At 43.5% G+C, this 20,935-nt stretch overlaps 2 protein-coding genes across 3 annotated transcripts; one reads left to right on the forward strand and one right to left on the reverse strand.

Annotated features, from left to right (window-relative positions):
- Positions 1 to 11,799: 11,799 nt before the first annotated feature.
- LOC146299709 (uncharacterized) lies at positions 11,800 to 14,805 on the forward strand. Its single transcript, XM_084683277.1, has 3 exons — positions 11,800 to 12,801; positions 13,089 to 13,141; positions 13,523 to 14,805. Exons 1-3 carry the CDS (start codon positions 12,298 to 12,300, stop codon positions 13,623 to 13,625), a joined length of 660 nt encoding a protein of 219 aa, XP_084539403.1. The 5' UTR covers positions 11,800 to 12,297; the 3' UTR covers positions 13,626 to 14,805.
- An 876-nt stretch (positions 14,806 to 15,681) lies between these two features.
- klf11b (Kruppel like factor 11b) lies at positions 15,682 to 19,848 on the reverse strand. 2 transcript variants are annotated; one of them, XM_084675374.1, is made up of 4 exons: positions 19,674 to 19,848; positions 18,418 to 18,690; positions 16,728 to 17,676; positions 15,682 to 16,468 (listed from the first exon to the last, which is right to left on the reverse strand). In XM_084675374.1, exons 1-4 carry the CDS (start codon positions 19,713 to 19,715, stop codon positions 16,164 to 16,166), a joined length of 1,569 nt encoding a protein of 522 aa, XP_084531500.1. In that variant the 5' UTR covers positions 19,716 to 19,848; the 3' UTR covers positions 15,682 to 16,163. The 2 variants fall into 2 exon arrangements, with proteins under 2 accessions (XP_084531500.1, XP_084531501.1); XM_084675375.1 differs by lacking the exon at positions 19,674 to 19,848 and adding an exon at positions 18,941 to 19,626.
- Between the last annotated feature and the right edge of the window lie 1,087 nt (positions 19,849 to 20,935).

Below are 20,935 nucleotides of genomic sequence, written 5' to 3' on the forward strand. Positions count from 1 at the left end.
AACTCAGCCCAGGGGAGATGAAGAAAGTAACCACCATTGACCTCATCTGGACCACTCTCTGGAAGCAGTGACAAGCTCAGCTGGCCCAAGCCTGGCTACAACATGCCCCTGTAGGGACATCAGATTCCCTTCATGCAAGAAAACATTAGCGTAACCCAAAAGCCCCTTTTCTCAGTCTGTAAGTGCTAATGGCTGCTGAAGTCTAGAGTATGAGAATCAGTTCATGGAGAGCATATCTGATGTCGCTCTCTCAAGTGCTCTAAATGCCATTAGTCCTTTCTGTTCAAATGTGCCACTCAGCTAAATTGTGATGAGCACACATTCTTTCAATGCTGTACATTTCAGGACCGTTTATTAGGTACATTCATCCCTTCATACATCGTTACAGTAGTAAACCTTATTGCATGAAAAGAACAACTGATTTCAAAACAGCTTGTGTGGCTGTAACTGTTTTGTCCAATGGTTGTGCCAGTCCGAATGTGTACTACATTGGTCTTTGACAGGTGTAGACAAGTTGATCTGAAAAAGAATCCTCAGGAGAACAGTTGGACAGAAGATTTCAAATCTCAAAAAGAACTATTTGTATCTCTTTTCCACATGTTTTAATGACTTGTGTTAAGTTCAGAATCAAAGCTTCTTGATAGAACCAGTGACTCACATGACAGAGTTACTGTAATTGATCAAAGACCAGCCAAAGCCAGTGCCTTTCATCACCACCACCTCTTGTCTAGGTCTGAATACTGGAGCTTGCTAAATATTGGAAGACTTCAGAGGAAGGTGAGAAAACTCGATAAACAAAAGCAAATCAAACTTCTCCTTCTCATCACTGGAGATGAAAGTGCATGGCTTTGTGTCAGACACTAGGAAGAGAAGCTGCCTGTTTTCTTAGTCATGATAACTACAGGCAAGATATGAAAGATTAACGCAGAGGCTACATGGAGGCTGAATCAAGTCAGGTCACGTAGTCACGTCAGAGACAGACAGGCTATTGTGAGAAGATCCCTCTCCTCTTCTCTTTTTTTCTTTTCTTTTCATCACGCTACCTCTGTCTCACTCAGTCAACCCCACTCCTCACTCCACCCTCCCCCACCTTTCTATTCCATACCATTTGTTCTATCACACCCACACCCCAGGAGCCAAACATGTCTTCTCAGAAGTTGTTATTTCAATCAATAATGCAATATTCGTCCACACTCCGATGATGAAACCTAACGTGCAATCAAATCTCTCTATAAAGTCGGCTCATGGAGGGGCAGTTTTGGGGGAAAGGTCAAACACGATAGGTCTTGACAGCATGCTACTAAAGGCTACCATGACCTTCAGGCGTGTGGTGTTCTGTGAGATTATGATATAAAAGTTAATGGAAACACCCAGTGTTGTGATTTGGATGGGGTTTAGTCATTACTTCATGACAAGGAAAGGTCAGGTGATGGCCTGCTTCAATCATTATCCTGTGTCCTGACAGTGTAATGGCATGAATGAATCTGCCTCATTGAGGCATCGTCATCATGTAATGTAGCTAAGAAGCAACTAGACCCTTTTAGATGAGAGCACATGGATGCTGATGTTTCCACTTGCTTCTATCTTTCTGTAGCTACTATAAACCATCATGTAGTCCTCATCTTCATGGCATGTCGAAGGGTGGCAGATGACTGACACATCCGTTGGATTAAAACCCCTTCTTTCAGAGCAATCGTTGAAATGACCCCGGCACGTATGAACCCGTCCGTGGTGCACACGATTGCTTTCATCTGATTCTTCACCGCAATCAAGAGTGTCTTGCATACGCGGACATGCTCGTCGTGCGGCTGACGGAGGATGTGCGAGTTATCCCCTCCTGCACACGAGAGGACACCCATATCTTTCTTTCTCCGTGTTCACATTAAGAGTCCAACCAGACTTTAGCATGTACCGATCAGAGCTTGTTTTCCTGTGGATGTGGATGAGTCGCGCTGAGGGGAGAGTGACAGACGTGTTCTCCGTGGCAGCTGACACGAGGGGTAATTGCACTGCTCCATAGCTAAAATGTCACCGCTCCTTTTATCCCAGGTGGGTCATTCCATCAACTAATAAATGCCATTCTCCCCCATCTCTCTCTGCCCCTCTCTCTTTCCCTCTCTCTCTCTCCCTTTTCTATCTCTCTCCGTTGTTTTTTTTTTTTTTCTACATGGCCCAAACACCATTAAGTTTTACAATGCCACTCATAAAAGAAATGCCCAATGAAACAAATCATAGAAAATGTCATTAGCTTACTTATCCAATATCTAATTAGCCTAACAGTAATGTAGCAGTTCAGTCGTAGTATAAATGGCATTTCCTGCAGTTGTATCAGATACCTGGAACTGGGGAGGCAGTCACCGAATTGTAAAAAAAAAAGAAAATATGATTCAAACGTTTTTGAAAATCTGTGAAAACATATTTGGAGAGTAAAGACAATCAATCCAGCATTTGGTTTGGTTTACAACATTAATTATTTCATTAGAAGATCCTTGTCAATAGTATTGACTAGAGAGATCTCCAAGGTTATGTACAGACAACATACCCATTAAACTTTGTCATTTTTTTCTGGAGCTTGTTGCTCCTTCCTGAATCACAACTCTTTGCAATGCACGCTACTTGGTCTTAATTCCTGCAGGGTGAGGGTTCATCCCGCAATTACTGAAGACCTTATCTCATTTATATGGTAATAAAGCCACTCATATTAGCGCAAATGGTACAGATAGCAAGCTAAGCAAGGCTGGCCTTTCATATCCAAGGCTTGTTCATTCGGCTGCCTGACAGCTCTGGACAATGGGGAAAGGTGGTATCTTGGCAGGCATTCACCATCAAGGTCCAGTCATTCTGCAGTTTACAGGGGGAAGATAATTTACAAACTCGTCATCTTAGGGACGACTCTGAGTTTGAGGGATACACTTTAAACGTAGGTAATCTTGATGAGATAAAATGTTGTTTAACTGCACAAATGCATTTGAAGTAGTCCACTTCCGATAACCTCTACAATCTTCATTTTTTGGTTTGTCTTTCATTAAAAAAAACTTCTAGTTGGAGTCTATTGTCATCATCAAATTAAACAATCTACATCATAACATCAAACAAGAAAATCATCTGAAAAACTAAGTACATTAGGTAGATAAGCAACATCCTTCTGGAGATCACTATAAGTTAATATTTCCAACTTGAGACAGGAATCTCCAGCTAAACCTAGTATTTCTTAAATAAAGAAAAATATCCTTTATAACTAGCCAGACTAATACAACAGTTACAGGTATTATAGGAATTAACTTTTGGCAGATATCTCAGTCTTACTTATCCTTTTCGGTTTTGCATCCAACACCTTTCCCAGGCATGATTTGCACGGCTAAGACATGATTTGAATACTGACCAAAAATGTTGAGAGACACAACACCGCCAACCTTCAGTACACGCTGTTAGTTAGGGGTCATGCAAAGGTCAAAGAGTCTGATAGGTTTTCTGGGAACATGAGCATTGAGAATAATGAGGTCACAGGAAGAGAGACTCAGAGCTGTGGCCTCGGCATGTCAGACCAGACCACTGCTGGGAGGAAGGACCTTCCTTAGGAACGCAGATTCCATTGCTTTGTTAAGTCACAGATGTGGTGGATTTCAAAAAACGAAAGTCATTCTGACATAAAACAAATTGTGAAAGAGACAACGGAAGCATTTTCTAGGTTCTGCTCCCTCACCACCCCCCTAGCCACTTCACCACCACCACCACCCTCACCCCCAGCCCTTCATATCATGTTGAGAAAGCTGTTTCCTTGTCTCTCCAGTGACTGGACTGTCATCCACACAGCAGTACAAGTACATTAACGAGGAATGTCTTATTGATTTCCTATGAAAGCGCTGTGCTGCTTTGTTGCATTTCCTTAACCTTGACTCCCAGTTTCCACGGACTGCCATTTTCAGTTTTCGCCGGGTTGGATTTCTAGTCTTGGAATCAGGGACAGATTTCATTAGCTCATTTTTCTACCATATGGCCTCTGAAATTAATCACGTGAAGCTCAAATGCGGCATTTCAAATCAAAGTGTTTTGGGACAAAGGAGAAACCACTAAGCAGTGCTAGACATATGAGATACAATACACAAATAGCTTTCTCATGTTGACACATTTGAGAACTGAGGCCCTTCAAGTATCTCTCAGAAACACCTAGGTGTTTTTACAGTTATGTACTGTAGCATCCATAAAGACTGGGCAGCTGTGGATCAATTCAGGCAGTCTGAGAGGTGTGGGTTGAGGGCAGAGCCGAGCATGGTAGGGCCCTACAGAGGAGCCTAGGGAGGTTGGTCTTCTGTTTGACAGGCGGAACGGTTCCCTTCTCTCAGCGGCGAGCGTTTAAACAAGCTTGTCTCCTCGCAGGAGGGAGGGGCAAAAACTTTGTGCTGTGCCCAGTTTGAGTTCTGGAACCCTGCCACACTTATGGTGACTGAGAGGCCGGAGAATGGAGTCTAGGAAAACACCTGGACCGTTGACAAAATGTATCAAATACATCTACACTGATACCGATACTGTAATTCACTCAAATTCTATCTGGTGCGATGTCTAGGTGTCTTGGTGTTTCCCACTGCTGGGAAAGTGGTGCCAGGGTTGTGTGTCTGAAGCCAGGCAGACATCCACCCAGCCCTACCTCCAATGTCTCCCCTGCCTGCCCTGCCTCCCGACTCCCCTGCCTCTCCTGGATCCCCTGCCAGGTTTGGGGCTGGATAAAGGAAAGGTGCTGCTGTGAGCCTGAATAATTCAGTCACTTGGCTGACTTCAGGCTGAAAGGGAGAACAACATGGGACTGAGAACATGCTGGAAGACAGTGGACACTTCACATGGACAGAAAGCAGCATGAGGCAAGAAACAAATGATCTGGGTGGTAATACAATTTGCACAAATGTTAAAAGGTAGGAAAAAATCATTTTGACGGTGAGAGGGTTAGGAGATCTGGGACATGAACACATTTCACTTGTGGTGAGTGTGTATTTCCTTAGAGATCGGCAACTAAATTTGCAGCTGATTGAACCTCAGAAGTTAGACTATATAGGGGCATCTTTCTACTCAGCATCAAACAACAGAAATCAACAAAAATGTTATCGTTCCACTAGAAACCACTTCTTTAAAGCGATTGTTTACTTGCTCTTTTCCAAACCGTTATTCTCAGACTTGATAGCTTACTTTCACATAATGTATTTCAGAAAATGCTGAGAGGGCAAACTTAGATTGGCATGAAGTGCCATATGTTGGAGTATGCTGGCTGCCTGGTCACATGCATGGGTTGTTAACTTTAATGATCACCTCCCATTGACAGAAGAAGATAAGTGCAGCAAAAAATATAAAATACACACCTTTCCTACACCTTTCTATCATGCCAGATTGAAGCAAATTGAAAATTGGTGCAGACAAGCATAAATCTCTCTAACGCCTCACCAATCTGTTTTTGTGGTTAATCACCGCATGTACTTATCAAGTCAGCTGTATTGCTTTATAGCACATCTCTCTGTCCATCATGTGCTAAAGCTGTAGCCATTAACACAGCTAGCACAGTGTGTGATGAGGTTAGGGCTTGGCAGCATAGTGGCCGCTTGGGTCTCGGTGATGATGAACCACCAGTCCAGGCTTGTCTTGGTTCATAGATGGCCTAAGGATTAGCTTCACGTGCTGTTAATTCAAAGGGTCACTCTAAGACTAGCTGTAATCACCTTGTTAACACATTAACAGCATGGCCCCCTACTCTATCACGCTTCAATCATGGTGAAGCAATTAAACGAGGCACTTATCTGACACATCCCTATTCACCTGAGCGATTAGCCTAATGTACTACAGTTAGCGAGAAGCACATAAATAATTTGCCCCAGATGACTTTGGTTCAGGCTAGGGTTTGTTACTTCCTCGTGCTGCACAGTGTTTTATTGAAGGTGAAAAAGCCAGACGCACATACCTATACTCTCAGACAGTATAGAAACATACACACAGACATATACACTCTCTATTTTCTTTCTCACCCTCTCTCTCTCACCCTCTCTTTCTCACACACACACTCGCAGACACACACACACACACACACAAAAACACACACACACAGCTGGGCACAGAGTCCTCGTTAGGATGCTGAAACTGTGACAGAAACTTGGACCAGGGACAACCAGATGGAAGCGACAAATTAAAACGAGGTCTTGCAGTGGACTTTAACTGCATGTTAATAAAGGAAAACATTTAGTCAATAATGTTGCTGTAATTACACTCAAGCTGATTCCATCCCTAGAGTGGAGAGATGGAGGCAAGCACATTGAAGGCTCAGTAATTACCTCAGCACAGCACCATGCAATTACCTGAGGGTCATTAGATGAAACCGAAGACTGTGGTTTAAGATGTTGTTGTTGAGGGAGCTTTCATACAATGTGGGGAGTGGAAGTGAGATGTACAAGCATCTTTATTAAATGTATTTTCTGAGATTAAATCTTGTTTGGAAATAAATAGATGCACACATATTGTAGGCTACTCTGTTGAGAATGTAGACTGTGCAAAACAGCCTGCATTTGTGTAATTTGTAGCCATTTGTTGTAGAGCACTTGAACTTGTGGAACACTTTTTGTTGTGAACTTCCCCATTGTAAGTTTTCAAATACAGTGTACTGTACTTGTAGTGTAGAGCACTTGTACTTGTAGGGTACTGGAAATGCAGTGCACTTGTAGGACGAGAGACAAGCTTCTACTGAGGCATAGCTGGGATTTTTTATGGAGGCTGACAAAAATCGAAATAAATACAGTCATTTTAATATAAACATGTTATGGTCAGCAAAGAGTAAGATGGTTTTTTTTTTAACATCTGGTCTGGTTCTTTCACCCTCCCTTTCATCTTGCTCTCTCTCTCTCTCTTTCTCTATGTCTCTCTCTCTCTTTCTATATCTATCTTTCCTATAGCACACTATCTCTGTGTCTCTGTATCTCTGCTTGCCCTCATTCTCGCCACCCTCTCCTGTCACATTTGCTCCTGCCTGTCAGGGAAACAGCTTGGGATCCTGAAACCCGTCTCCTCGCCTCAGTTACATAAATGCCACACACTGTTTCAGTCCTCCACCTTATTTTTATACAGGCAGGACATATAATGATGCCAGTCAACTAGAGTTCCTTTACATAACAATGGAGTTTGGTACACATATGGGACCCCCCTTCCCCCCCCCCACACACACACACACCCTCCATCTCTCTTCTTAAACAGGAGGCTGGCTGTCGAAGCCTCCTAAGAAGTAGCAGCCCTAAGATCTGCTTTCTACACCCTCTCTCTGAGACAACGAATGGTGTGTAGTGAGACTGGCTTTTATACTAAACAGAGACACACAAGTGCCACATCGGATTAGAGGCACCGAGGGAACACTATACTGTTAACCTGGCTTCCTTTCTCGGCTGGCTTCATGGAGGCCCGCTGAGAACACTAAGGTTTTCATTCCAGATAATTACATCAAGTGGAAGAATGGAATTGCATGACCAATAGAGTTTTTGGCCTTTTACTGCGAGATGATATTTGTTATTGTGTCTCATTACTGTCTCTGTCTCCTGAGCTTACAGGGTGGACAGCATTCTGATCTCTCGTGGTTACACTGTATGTTCATGCTTGTTGACATTTGTCTTGTAATATTCTGAAGAGATGGGCAAATGTAAAGTTTTACAAAACGTTGACCTCTCACAACAAACACAAAACATGAAGATCTAATAATGGAGTGGATAATTGGACTGATGTGCTGATACATGTAACATTGTGTTCAGTAGTTGCTGATCCGTAAGCACTCAGCATGCAAAATTCCCAGTGTATCATTTCAAAACCTCATTTTTATATCCTTAAGCGGCAAATGTGGAGCGCCACCTAGAGACCAATCTGGCTCAGACTTTGTAAGAGCAGAAAAATGATAAAGTTCAATCAGAAGTACATTTCAAACAGGAATGAGACTTAAGTCTGTCTCTTATACTCTTAGCAAAATAAGTTGAAATTCTAAAATATGTTAAACTTCAGTAAGTGCAACAAATGAAAACATCCTGACCCAAATGTTACATGTGGTAATATGCATAGACAGTAGCTAATCAAAAGAACCTGGGGGCTGCACAGAGTGTATTCATTTTTCACTTCGAGGTACTGGCTGAAAAAGTCAATATTAGTTCCACATCAGAGTTGGAGCCAGGATTTGACTGATGCAATGTTTCACTGGAACTTCCTTTAATCAGCGTGACGCACTGTCTGCCAAGGGAAGATTCAGAGCGAGCTAGGGAAACGTAAACACAACACAGAATAAAGGAAAAACATTTAAAACGGTGTCTCTTGGAGGTTGAAACATAGGTTAACAGAGGCCTAGGGATGCAGCCTGGGAAATGAGTTTACAGAGGGGAACTGATATCTGAGCCTCACTCCCAAGCCACGCACTGAGGACAAAAATTAAATAATGTTGATTTCCATAAAAAGGAAGGCGGTCACTCAAAAAAGGTTTACAGACAATACAGAAATTGCATTTTTTTATTGCATTTCCATTATAAGATCCAATTTAAATAAATCCAAGGACAATCTAGGGCTAGAGTAACATCTTTAATAAGCAATCAGGGGGAAATAAAAAGCCAAGCTTGGAAGAGCAAAGTGAGGATGTTCTTACAGCTGTACTTGCTGCAATATTTCTCCCAACAGTCCAGTCTGTCAGCCTTAAATACCAGAAGGGTCCACACAGGTTAAACAAAACATGACTAATGAGGCAGCTCAAATCACGCTACACCAGAACAAAAACAAACATCCTACATGTCGATAGAATGACTAATAATTTAACTACAGAATGGAATAGAAATAAACAAACCTCAACATAATTAGAAATATGGGAGTCATTTAATGGTACAGAGGCTGATATTGATTATCTGGTGTTTCCCAGGTACTCAACAAACTCCTCTTCTCTGGAAGGTAATTAGCAAGAGAACAGGCTAGTATTGATTGTTTTATTTAAAACAGGGGCACAGTAATGGTTATTGGTTGATTGCATGACCTTTGGCAGGAAAGCTTCAACTTGGTCTCTGGAACTGCAATAATGACCACAAAGTGAGAAGGGAATTGCCTTTGTATTGAACAAAGTAAAAAAAAAAGAGAGCGAACATAAACAAACATAAACATTGAATATTTGAACAGATGTGACTACTCTGATATGTTTTTATATGTGAGAACTGGAGACAACACCTTTTCTGAGAGGTCTCTCTAACAGAGATCTTACTGGTTCTTTGGTCTTTAAATATCTCAGAAATATAAGGACAATTGGTGCAGGAATGGAATGTGGAGATGGAGACATTAACTTTTTTCTTGCTGAATTAATTTTCATTACTTGTCAGACAGCCCTCTGTTCCTCTGAGGAAGAAGAGGTGTCGCTAGTATGGGATTTCTTTCATTCTAGCACCATCTGCTGGCGAGAAATCTAACAATTCAAGTGCCATGGAAATAGCACCTACAAATGTATCAAGTGTAAAACAAGTTAAATATTTAAATGTAAGTTTTAATTAATGGGTGGACATTACAATCATACAGCTTAGTCACAGAATGTAAACAATATCCATTCATGAACATAATGACAACTAAAACCTAACATCATTTCTCTGTCCTCTTTTACGTAAATTCATCAGTATGAGAAACATATATTATCCTCCTAAAGGTGACCTGAAAGTCAAATTGCGTCAGAGTGACGTACTTTCAACTGATTTTCAATGACATCAAAGCGTGTTTTTCACACTCCAGCAATCTAGCAGACAGAGAGAGGAGTTGGGAGATATATGGGACAGCCCTTTTTACACTACAGCTGCACGGCTCATGCGTGCAATGGTGGTTACCCTGGCAACATGATGTCACCGTGTCAGGGGTTTGCAGTGGAAATCCGTCTGGGCTCTGCTCATGTCTTCTGCTTCTCAGCTCTCAGAAGAATCCCATTATCTGGGAACCAAATAAAAGACTTTCCAGATACACTGTTCACCTGCAGTATGTTCAACCTGTGGCACATGAAGCACAAGTCAACACAATGTCATAGTATTTGACTAGCTTGCAGCTTTATAGCACCTTTACCCACCGACTATCATAATATTATGATTATCAGCACTACTTCCAATGTTCTGTTTAGTCCTTGTTGTATAACTAAAAAGAGTGCATACAAGTCCATGCACATAGACAAGCTATAGAAGGTCTACACATGGAGACCAGAGAGCATGATGGGATGTAAGCAGATCCGTGGCTGTCTAGACTTTCTGACATGTGGTGTTTGTATACCTGAGAGAGGAAGAGGTCCCCGGCAGCTCTGTTTAACTGGAATACCTATCAGTGGGCAGTTTGCTTGTGAAAACATTCCCTGGAAATCTAGTCCCCATGGTAAAGAAGCCTACTTGACTTATTGAGCCTTCTTGAGAATATTTGTATTTTTTGGTTACGTACAAGGGAGTGTAACCTCTAAGCAGCCATTCACCATTCATCAAAGAGAAATGGGATATCTGGAGAGTTCTTCTGAAAGTGTTGAATAAAGTAGGGCTTCCTTTCAAGGGAGCACAATCCTGTTCTCTGGAGTCTCTATGGAGGGGTTTCTTCTAAGCTATAAGAAGACTGAAAACCACAGAAATGCCTCCAACTAGCTGGGCTGTGGCCTCCCTCCTCCCTTTCTCTTTCACTCGCTCTTTCAATCCTCCCTCTTCTCTCTGCTCTCTCCTCTTTTTATCTCATTTCTCTATTTTATTTGTCTTCTACTTCTCCTTCATGTTCCTCTCTCTCTCTCTTTCTCTCTCTCTTTCTTTCTCATTGTTTCTCCCTTGTCTGTCTACACTGTCCACCCCTCCCTCCCTCTATCCTCCTCCCTCCCCCTCTCCAGCTGTGGAGCCTCCCTCTGCTCTGGGAGCTGTTGAGTTCTTATCCAGATGTTCCAATCCTCCTTTGGGACTGAAGAATGTAACAGTGAATAACAAAGACGGTCTGGTCAGAAATACATAGACACAGGCCAGTAAAGGCCAGTATGGTGTCTTTGACTTTGTGGCTCTAGGACACGTACTGTTTAGCTGTGTGTTTGTGTGTGTTCATCAGAGATAGAAAGTGAGAGAAAGTGAGAGATTGAAAATGACTGTTTGCAAACAAGTCCAGCCGGTTAACTTTGGACAGCTCCTGCTGGACAGCAGAAGGACCTGACAGAGAGAAATGCCCTGCTGGTCCTTTTGTTAACGCAAGTGGACTAAACAAAGACCTACTGAGGGATCTCCAGGAAGCCCATGCTGTTGGATTGGAATGCCCCTCTCTCTTGTGTGTCTCTGAGTTCTAATCTCTCAACACTGGGTTGTGAGGCTGGGGTTTCGTCTCTGACAGGACCCCACATCCTTCTTGGCTCACGCACGGCAATAAAAGCTATTATCTAAACACAGGGAGGCAATGGGCCGCTTATTGTTGCTGACAAGATCTGGCAGACATATATCACAGTAATTACTGTGTCTTTTCTTTCTTTACAACTAGGCATTGTTTTCCCCTTTCTAGGCCCCCTGGAAGTTTAATTCCTGTTGATGTGGGTTTCAGCTTGGCTATTCAATCATCATTATTTCCCCTGAAACAGATTTAATGTTTACGAATTTCTTTCTTTGCTCTTTTGAAAGTCAATGAAGTGGAACTGTTCAGTTTCTCACTTGAGCAAGACTTTCTTATATGAAAAAACGCGATGGTGTGTGGAGGAGATAAACAACGAATACTTTAAAGGGACTGGCCTCTTAAAATTCCCAATAAAACATGATGGAGAAGGCGGAGACTTCGCCCCACCGCGGTTCTGAGTGGTCCTTATGTAACGGTTACATTGAGCGCCTCTCTCCAGCTGTTCTCGCAGAGTCCCGGGAACTGTCTGAAAGTTTGTTCCGAGGAAGACTAGATTCGTGATAGGTCTGACCTTTGGCCTTGTCGCGGCTACTTTAGGAGACGTTGGATTGTAAACAGTGCTTACTTTTCCTAGACAGTGTTCTTAGATGGGATGGGGATCTGAAGAGCGCAACGTTTTGGTATCGGTCTTGCTTATTAATGGATTGTCAATAACCCAAGAGAGGGCGAAATTCTTTTTTGTTTTAGGGAATAGTTTAATATCAACCTAATGCAAATTCTCAAGGTGCATGTCACAACGTTGTTCATGCATGGACCACGGTATGGAGACAAGTTAATTTTTAACTTCAGTTTCTGGGTAACTTTGTAGGGGTCAAGAGAATCTCGAAATGGGAGCGTGTCTCAACTTTGCCTTGTAACGTTTAACAGACTAGTGCCACTTCCGAGGACAACAATATGGGTAGCGGCACAAGCAGAGGGAAGAAAGTTGCACCTGCAAATGTCAGAGAAATAACCGTCTTAAACCGAGATGATAATATAGTACATTCCCTGAATGACGACAAACTCCCTCTTCAACCCGTAAAAATACCAACGTTTTCAAACTTTACCCTGTCACAAAACATGGCAAAGCACGACTGTCACAGCGAAGGACACCACTCCGAATTCTCAGCAGACGAGGATGACATAGCTGAGGAGCTGGACCGAGTTTTGTCTGAATATGAACGTCCAAGAGGAACATTTTCTAAAAGAACAAATTCACCGAAAAAGTCATTCATCGGGTCTAAAACATATGGCTTCTGTAGACGGATAAACCATGAAAGAGAGTTTAATTCGAGTCCTCACTTGCCAAGACCCGAACAGTTTGAGAAGGAAAGTCTGCCGAGCATCAGAGCAGAAAGAGTCGACAAGAAAAACTCACTACACCAGACAGTCCCTTGCCCTGACAGCGCTTTGAGAAGTGTAAGAGCATTTTTACACAACACAACAGTTAACACTAGTGTTAGGCCTACATCGGATAACGAATTGTGTTTATGGTAGGGTTACGACTGAAATAGACGGCATACCGATTGCATATGATTGATTTGTTCCTGTTAAAGACATTTCTAAAATAACGTAACTATAAATGTATTTCTTTTCTTTAAGATTAAAATATAGATGAACAGGGTATAAGATAAAAATATAGATGAACAGGGTATGGAAAGTCTTAATGATGCCATTGTTGTCTTAATGATCAAACCTTCCAACAGGCTTTGTTGACTGTTGTCTGTGTTGAGTCGGGTACTGTCGCAGATACAGCCTCGTAAGTAACCAACTCTGATAAATAATTAATTGATTTGCTCAATGTGGCACACACACGATGTTTGTAGCCTAAATGCCTGTTGCGCAAGATCGAATTTACCTTCAGCATATCGAAATACCAAACTATTGTGGTAATGGCAGATCAGATTAGTATAACGTCCAATGAAAAGGAGAAGAATTTCTGACAGTGAGACTGAGAAATTACTTAGACATTAGGTAGGCCTAATCATGGTCAATATTTTTCATGTAGTTGTATGGTCCCTAATGCATGACATACATTGATACAAAAAAAACACAATTTGGCATGTTGACAGAACCATCAGTTATTGTTTCATATTAGCAGGTTGAAGTTGACACATAGCCTATCTCTATTTCCCTTCAGCATCCCTGAAGGTTGCCACAACCCATCGGTGACGATGCCTGTCATGCTGTACGATGGAACAGAGGAGGAGCTGATGGACACTATAGAGAGGGAATTTAGCTAGTCTTCTGCTAGCCCAGCATCCTGCAGCCCAGCATCCTGCAGCCCAACATCCTGCGGCCCAGCATCCTGCAGCCTAACATCCTGCGGCCCAGCATCCTGCGGCCCAACATCCTGCAGCCTAACATCCTGCTGGCACCCAGGATGCTTCAGCCCAACATCCTGCAGCTCAACATCCTGCAGCTCAACATCCTGCAGCCTAACATCCTGCGGCCCAACATCCTGCAGTTACTGTGGCTTAATTACTATGTTGGCTAAGAAGTGGGGCAGCAGGGTAACCTGCACTCCTCAAGCAGACCCAGGGATGTTTATTACATGAGCCTCTGCTCTTAGACCTCCTACAACGATAAGGTGTCACCCTCTGAATCAAGTCACTACCCCCGAGGAATAATTAATGGTTAACACAGTGATGACTATTTAACACCTCAGCAGGGGGGGATATCTGTTAATGGATAATAGACAGAGCCTTTTGGTGTGCCGTTACATGTTTTATATACGTTTATGATTTCAGCATCAAGTATTCCTTGCGTTTAAAAATGTAGGATGGTTGAACTGGTATGGTCTGACCATAAATATATGAGCTACACTTATTTTACTGGTCATCAGTTTTTCAGCAAGTTGTAAGTCCGCCCCTCTCTTCAACTGCTCTGGAGAGGTATGTGCAGGGATTGTGTTTAAGGTTCATTTCCTGACCACAGTCCCTGTGGTCTCCCCACCCTTCCATTGAAGGATGTTGGTGTATGTTGGTGGAGAGGGTTTAGAAGGGGCTCAGAGTGGCCCCTTCTGTGGCCGCTTGTATTCTGCTGATTCTAGATGTTTCTGTGCATAGGATGTGCATAGACTGCCATCTAGAGGTGAGATATTGTAATTGTAAAAAATAAAATAATAAAAGAACAGCTGTGGTGTAAAGTGGACCCCACCCATGGATGCAAGCACAACAGCACACACACACACACACACACACGCATTAACTTACAAGCTCATCACGCTAGCCAGTTCAGGCAAGTAACATAGACAATCATCTATTCTGTCACACAAACTCCATTATGCCATTGGCTAGTCCCAAGTATTCTATTCCATTTGTTCACTTAAAGGTGGTCAGATGTACAGCGCAAATGTGTGCAGCAATGTTTTGTACTTTTTTATTGTACACAAATAATAAATGTTATTCTTGTTTAAACCTAGTTATTTATCATGTTTGCACTCATTCAAGCTGTCCACCAGATGTCCCTGTTCAACACAGACAGTTAGATGTGTTGAACTTGTGTGAGTCGGTCAGGAAGGCAGAGGGGAGGGTGTCCAACAAGCTTGTTGATTGGTCGCACCCACTAACCCCTTCACAGTTCTTACACTCTGATTGGACAGTTGTTACCAGGTGTGGTACAACTGTAAATATGAAGTGTTTAACACTTTAAGTTGGTGTCTGTGATTGTGTGTACATCTAATAAATACAAAAAAAAGACATAAACAAATAGTATATGCGACAATTAAAATGGTGTTATTTAACATTTGTAGAGTACTTCCCCATCATAAATTCACAGTGGAGTGAGGATGTTGCCCAACAGTATAGCATGCAATCTTAAATCACCCGCATTAAAAATAAATATTGAATTTAACATCAAACCACAATGTCTGGAATCAAGATTATACTGATTGATTTAATTGAGTTACTCCCACACCCACACATTATGCCAGTGTGGATTACACCAGAAGAACAGGACAGAAAGTCCCTTGTGGTTAAGCTAAGCCCACAGGAAGAGGCCCAGAGTGGTGGTCTGCACATTCAGCAGGACGTGTGTTCCATTTGGTTGTTGAAGGAAGAAAGGGCGGGGCAAGCGGTCTCACACCATGACACACACAGGAAGCGGCAATAGATACTCCTTCCCATCTGGAATGACTGGACATGAGTGCTGGCTGAATCAGCATCCTGGAAATAGCTGATGAATCATGTTTTTCTCAATCAGATGACTGATACATTCGTATGAGCTAGGAGGATTGAGGATAACTGATAGGAAAGTAGATTGAGGAAAGTAGAGTAAATGATGGAGGCAACATGACTGTTCTTTTTTATCCCTTTATTACAAATGCGTATTAAATAATATGAAAAAGTTAACAGAGTAAGGAACAATCCCAGTATTGATAATTACTGTCCACTTAGATTGTTTTTACATTACAACAACATTTTCCCAAATTTGACACATAAATGTAGTTCTTAATACACAAACACAAATACAAAGATATAGACATTTACAAATATACAAAAATCGAGTGAAATGTGTAAGACAAACTTCATAGGCTTTGGCAAAAGAGTGCATACATGTTTTATAGAATATATGAAAGTAAACAAATATAATTCCTTTCGCAAAAGAAAACGTACAAATGAGCAGTAGAGAGAGAAAGTCCAGTGCATGTTTGAGAGAGTTTTTCCATGAGATATTTGGCAGTCCTGAGTTCTTGGCTGCCCCCTATGCCTGTGGTGGGGACGGGGTTATAGGTCATAGGTCATGCTGGAGGGTTTTGGTGGGGGGGAGGGGTCACCAGTCTAGTTAGAGGAAGGGACCAGCATACCAAGTGTAGCGATGGGGGTGGGAGAGAGGGAGGGAGCGGTCTTGGATGTGGCCATCTTGTTGAGGGTGCGGACCTCTGCCTGCCAGGAAGGAATCTTCTTGGTGGTCATGTGACGGCGGGCATGTTTGGTCAGGTGGTCGCTGCGCATGAAGCGCCGGTCACACACAGGGCAGACAAACTTCTTCTCTCCTGTGTGTGTCCGCCGGTGACGTGACAGCTCGTCGGAGCGAGCAAACTTCTTCTCACAACCTTCCCAGCTGCAGCTGAAAGGCTTCTCACCTAGCACAGACAAAAACAATGTGAGAAAATGTTTTAGGGTGTGAGTAAGTGAATGAGTCATTGCTAGAACGTAGTCACAAGCTAATTTGCACATTTAGTCAAGTTGAGTCCATACAATGAGTTCATTCTCTTCGGGTGCTAGAGGAGACAGAGGAAGAGACGGTATATCTCCGATAGACAATGACTACGATTCAACTGCATCACTAATGACTCATTCACTTGAAAAAGGCTCTGTGTGTGTGTGTGTGTTCAGTCTCACCTGTGTGTGTTCTGAGGTGAGCCTTGAGGTGGGAGCTCTTGAAGTAGGTCTTCCTGCAGCCCGGGAAGGTGCAGACGTAGTTCCGGCGGCGGGAGAAGTCCATCTTGGCGGCGCTGCAGGGTCCAGCGGGAACATAGACGGGGGCCGGGGCCAGAGGTAGCAGCTTGGTGTTGCCCAGTGTCATGACAGTCTGGGGGCAGTTGGGGGCCTGAGAGATGGAGGACTGGGGCAGGACCAGCATCACTGTGCCCTGGGGCATGGGTGAGCCCATGAGGAGGGGCTGCTGCAGGGACGGGGTGCCAGCAGAGGGGCTAGGGAGGATGGAGGTGGTGGTTCTCATCCCGCAACTAGAAGTCTGGACCGTACTATTGATAAAAGCAGAGATCATGCCTTGTTGGTTGCTCACTGGGAACATCTGGCAGATGATTGGAGAGCTAGTCACAGGGAGAGGGGAGAGGGGCATAGTAGTGGGAGGGCTGACATGTGGTTGGCAGATTGCTGGCATGGGGGTGTGGTTGTCCTTACAGAGTCCTCTGTGAATGGCCTGTGGCTCTGTCTTACAGTGGGAGGGTGTGGGTGTGAAGGGGGCAGATGGAGAGTGGGGTGGAAGTGGGGAGTTATTCTCCTCAGTCTTGACAGCGAGCTGCACGCATCCAGGTGTCTGTGAGGGTCTACGTGTGGCAGAGAAGGAGGGAAATGGAATGTGCTGGCAGGGGGAGCTGTCTGCCGTATGGCGGATCACGCTGGTTGCCATGGCTTTGCAAGGCGCAGGTGCTGGGGGAGTTACAGCCAAGGAGGCCATGCCCTGGACCTGGACCTTGACCTGACCCTGGAGCCTGGTCCCACAGGTGCTGGGGCCTGGCCGGGACAGAGAAGAGGTACTGGTGTGGATTGCAGTGCTGCTACTGGAGGTCTCAGTGAAGCTGGGACTGTGAGGGGGAGTCATACACTAGAGAGAGAAGAGGAAGAGGCAAAAGAAACATATTAGCACAGCTGTAAAGAAAAACAACAGGAGCAGCAAAGTGCTGGCAGTATAACAATACTGGACGCAGAAACTGAACTGGGTGTCCCCTTTTTCAAGTAGGATGTGGACCGCTGTTGTTAGGAGAGATACGTGTCCCAAGAAGCATGACACAGAAGGTCTAATGACCATTTAGAGCTGTAAACTGACTTTTACGACCAGCATGCAGTCAAGAGGATGAGCAAGTGGGTGAAGTTCAACACCCACCTGGTGCTTATCTCTGACCCACCTACGTGCCACCTGGGAGGCACCCCCCCCCCACCCATCTCTAAGGTTTCAGTATATGCATAACCTGGAGACTTGGGATGGGGTTATCAGCTGTCGAGAGGCCCGAGACCCAGAGGTTTACACAGCTAAACCAAGGCCCCAAGTATCTGTTTACCAACCAAACACAGATCCTTATCTTCGTATTTGTTTACACTGCCCCACTGTTTCGCTCGCCTATCACTAAGGCTGGCTCAGCCTCCACACAACCTACCCCCCCAAATCTCAGTGGCTCACATGCAGAAAACAAATGTGTTCAATGTGTTGTTGAATGAAGATGAACGTGTTGGCAGCATTAAGCACTGCTTATGTAACTTGTTATGCCTCCCTGTATTTACTGCCATTTCACCCTCTAATAAAGACATAAAAACACCATCTGTGGCATTACATTGTTTACTCTCTTACCAGGGAGGAAAGGGAGACAAAGTCCTTGGGAGTCTCCGGAGGTTCTGGGGGGAGAAGGGAGTCGCAGGAGTCCGATGCAGGGGTGAGGGGCCTGGGCTTGCAGGAGCTGGATTTACTGCTGTTGAAGGTCTGGCCCCAAGAGCTCATACAGACCAGAGCCTCAGCAGCTTCCAGGTCTGTGTACTCCAGACTGGCCGAGGCTGCAGCACCACACAGCTCACTGTCGTACCTCCTCCTCTTCTGGAAGGAGACACTCTGGTCCATACGTTCTGCCTGGGGGACGAGAGAGACAAAGGAAGGTGGAACGTTAGACCGATTCGTGTCATATGACTATGTCATACAGACGTAGTTGGCGCTACTGATGACAACAGGTAACAACCCTGTAGCACTACCAGCCCAGCCCATATCACTCAAACTGAGAAAATGTGTTGTGGAGGACTGAACCTCGAGAATACACCCAGACCTGACTTATAGATGCATTAAGATGAGATATGAGTGAACCCTAAACAGTGCCTTTCCTCACCAGTCGTTTTCTCTGAGTTTCAATGTCTCTTGCTAAGGCTCATCACAGTGACCAGGCCAGGGCTGAGGGGCAGGGATATAAGGGACAACACCCCATCTAGACTTGCCCCAGGCAAGCAGCCAAGGCACCTCCCACTGCCAAATATAGAGCACAGAGTGACGTGCTCCCATGACTAGCCATGTGAAACCCCCATGCACAGGAGAGGTTAGTCAGTGGGCTGCATCAGGAAATGCTCCCTTTTCCTTATCTAATGGTGAGGTGAAAGTGGTGACCCTATGTCCACTCCCTAAAAAAACATGTGAACTGTTCAGACAAAGACAACGGAATATGTATAATATTTAATGCATGTAAATGTTTGGTTACACACACAAACATAGTAGACCACCTGGGGCCCGGGTAAATTTAGAGTATTTCTGGAGGTAAATAAATTACATGGAGTACTTCAGAGGCACACTCTTTGAGTTTACGTGTTTTGTTTTTTTTCGGAACTTCTCAACTAAAGTGAGTCCATTCCAAATGAGCCGGCGAAATACACGTTTATCCTAAGTATTAGCTGACAAAAGCCCTCCGCATTGTCAGTTGAATGTTTAATTTAAAAAGATGTTAATACATCAGAAGACATGGCGTAAATAAAGCTAGGCATTATGTTAGACTACTTGACACAAAACGTAATTGTCAATAAATGAGATGTTTCTAAATACCATGAAACGAATGTAATTATCATGTTACTTACCCCACATGATTCTTCCATCTCTGCAAATGTACGTGATGGCATCACTAAATAAATCGTTCACTCAATATTGTCAAGCCAATATGAAACAAAGAAGCGGTTCCGCTCCGCCTTCACAATGTAGCCTGGGTGCGCTCGAAGTCGTTTCTCACTGGGTCCTTTCTCAGCTGAGCGTAGAACATGAGGAAAAAAAAGAAAAACAAAATTCACAACACACAAGCGGGTGGCAACATGCCACCAATGAAAAACAAATGTGTGTGAGACCTTATCCAATGGCAAATGAGACGACGCGTGAACAGTGCATGGTAGCCATGCGATTGGAGGAAATAGGGTGCGTGGCTGTTGGTGGGCGCGCAGGGGGAGTCAGCAGTGTCAGGGTAAACCCGATGAACTGCTAGTCTGAAAACTAGGCAAAAGGTCGCCCCAGTGCAGAATAAGGGGAACCGTGAGTTCCCCTCGTGTGCCTGGCCCGTGATTGCTTCACTGCAAAGTTAAACCTAGTTGATGACATTTTACTGATTTGTGTTCATCTGTTTTCCAATAATCAAACACTATGCTGTTGATATAAAATGTGTTGCACATCTAAAACGTTTACACCAGTCATTAGATAGCAGATAGTATCCATGCAGATTGGCAAATTGTCTAACAAATTCAACATTGTAACCATAATATATTCATAGTTATAAAAAATGTATAAAAATGTTTACATTAGTGACACTAAACACTCAAACGTTTGGGAGCCTGTTAAACAGGTAAACATAGCCTCTATCTTGAACAGCTAGATCGATCATCTATTGTATATTATTTGGCTCATATAACAATGACTAAAATGTTGTTATAATTGCATATATAATTTGTATTCACATTGTTGGATTGTAATGACATTTGAGTGCTTCTAGGCACAGGTCAGGGTGTAGAGCTGTCTTGTGTAGCTCATTTTGCATCACCACTTGGAGGGCCAGAATTTTGGGCTGAAGTTGTAAACAATTCCTTCAAGAAACTTCAGGGTGGAGCTTCTGGATAACCTCACCTACTGAATTTTAGATGTCTTAGACTGTCAGCCATTCTTTGTTCTTTCAGAGCTATCTGTTCAAATATAGAAACACACATGACTTGCCCAAGACAGGCAAAACACATCGTGTTGTAAATGTTTTACCACAATACCACAATATATGTACCACATTCACACTATGTCAAAGAATTCAAATTGAATAAAGACATCAAGTGTCTCTCAGTGCATATCAGGGAATTCAAATTAGTTCTAT

This window comes from Hypomesus nipponensis, chromosome 3, assembly GCF_054491055.1.
Source record: "Hypomesus nipponensis isolate SF chromosome 3, ASM5449105v1, whole genome shotgun sequence".
In the NCBI taxonomy this organism is placed as follows: domain Eukaryota; kingdom Metazoa; phylum Chordata; class Actinopteri; order Osmeriformes; family Osmeridae; genus Hypomesus; species Hypomesus nipponensis.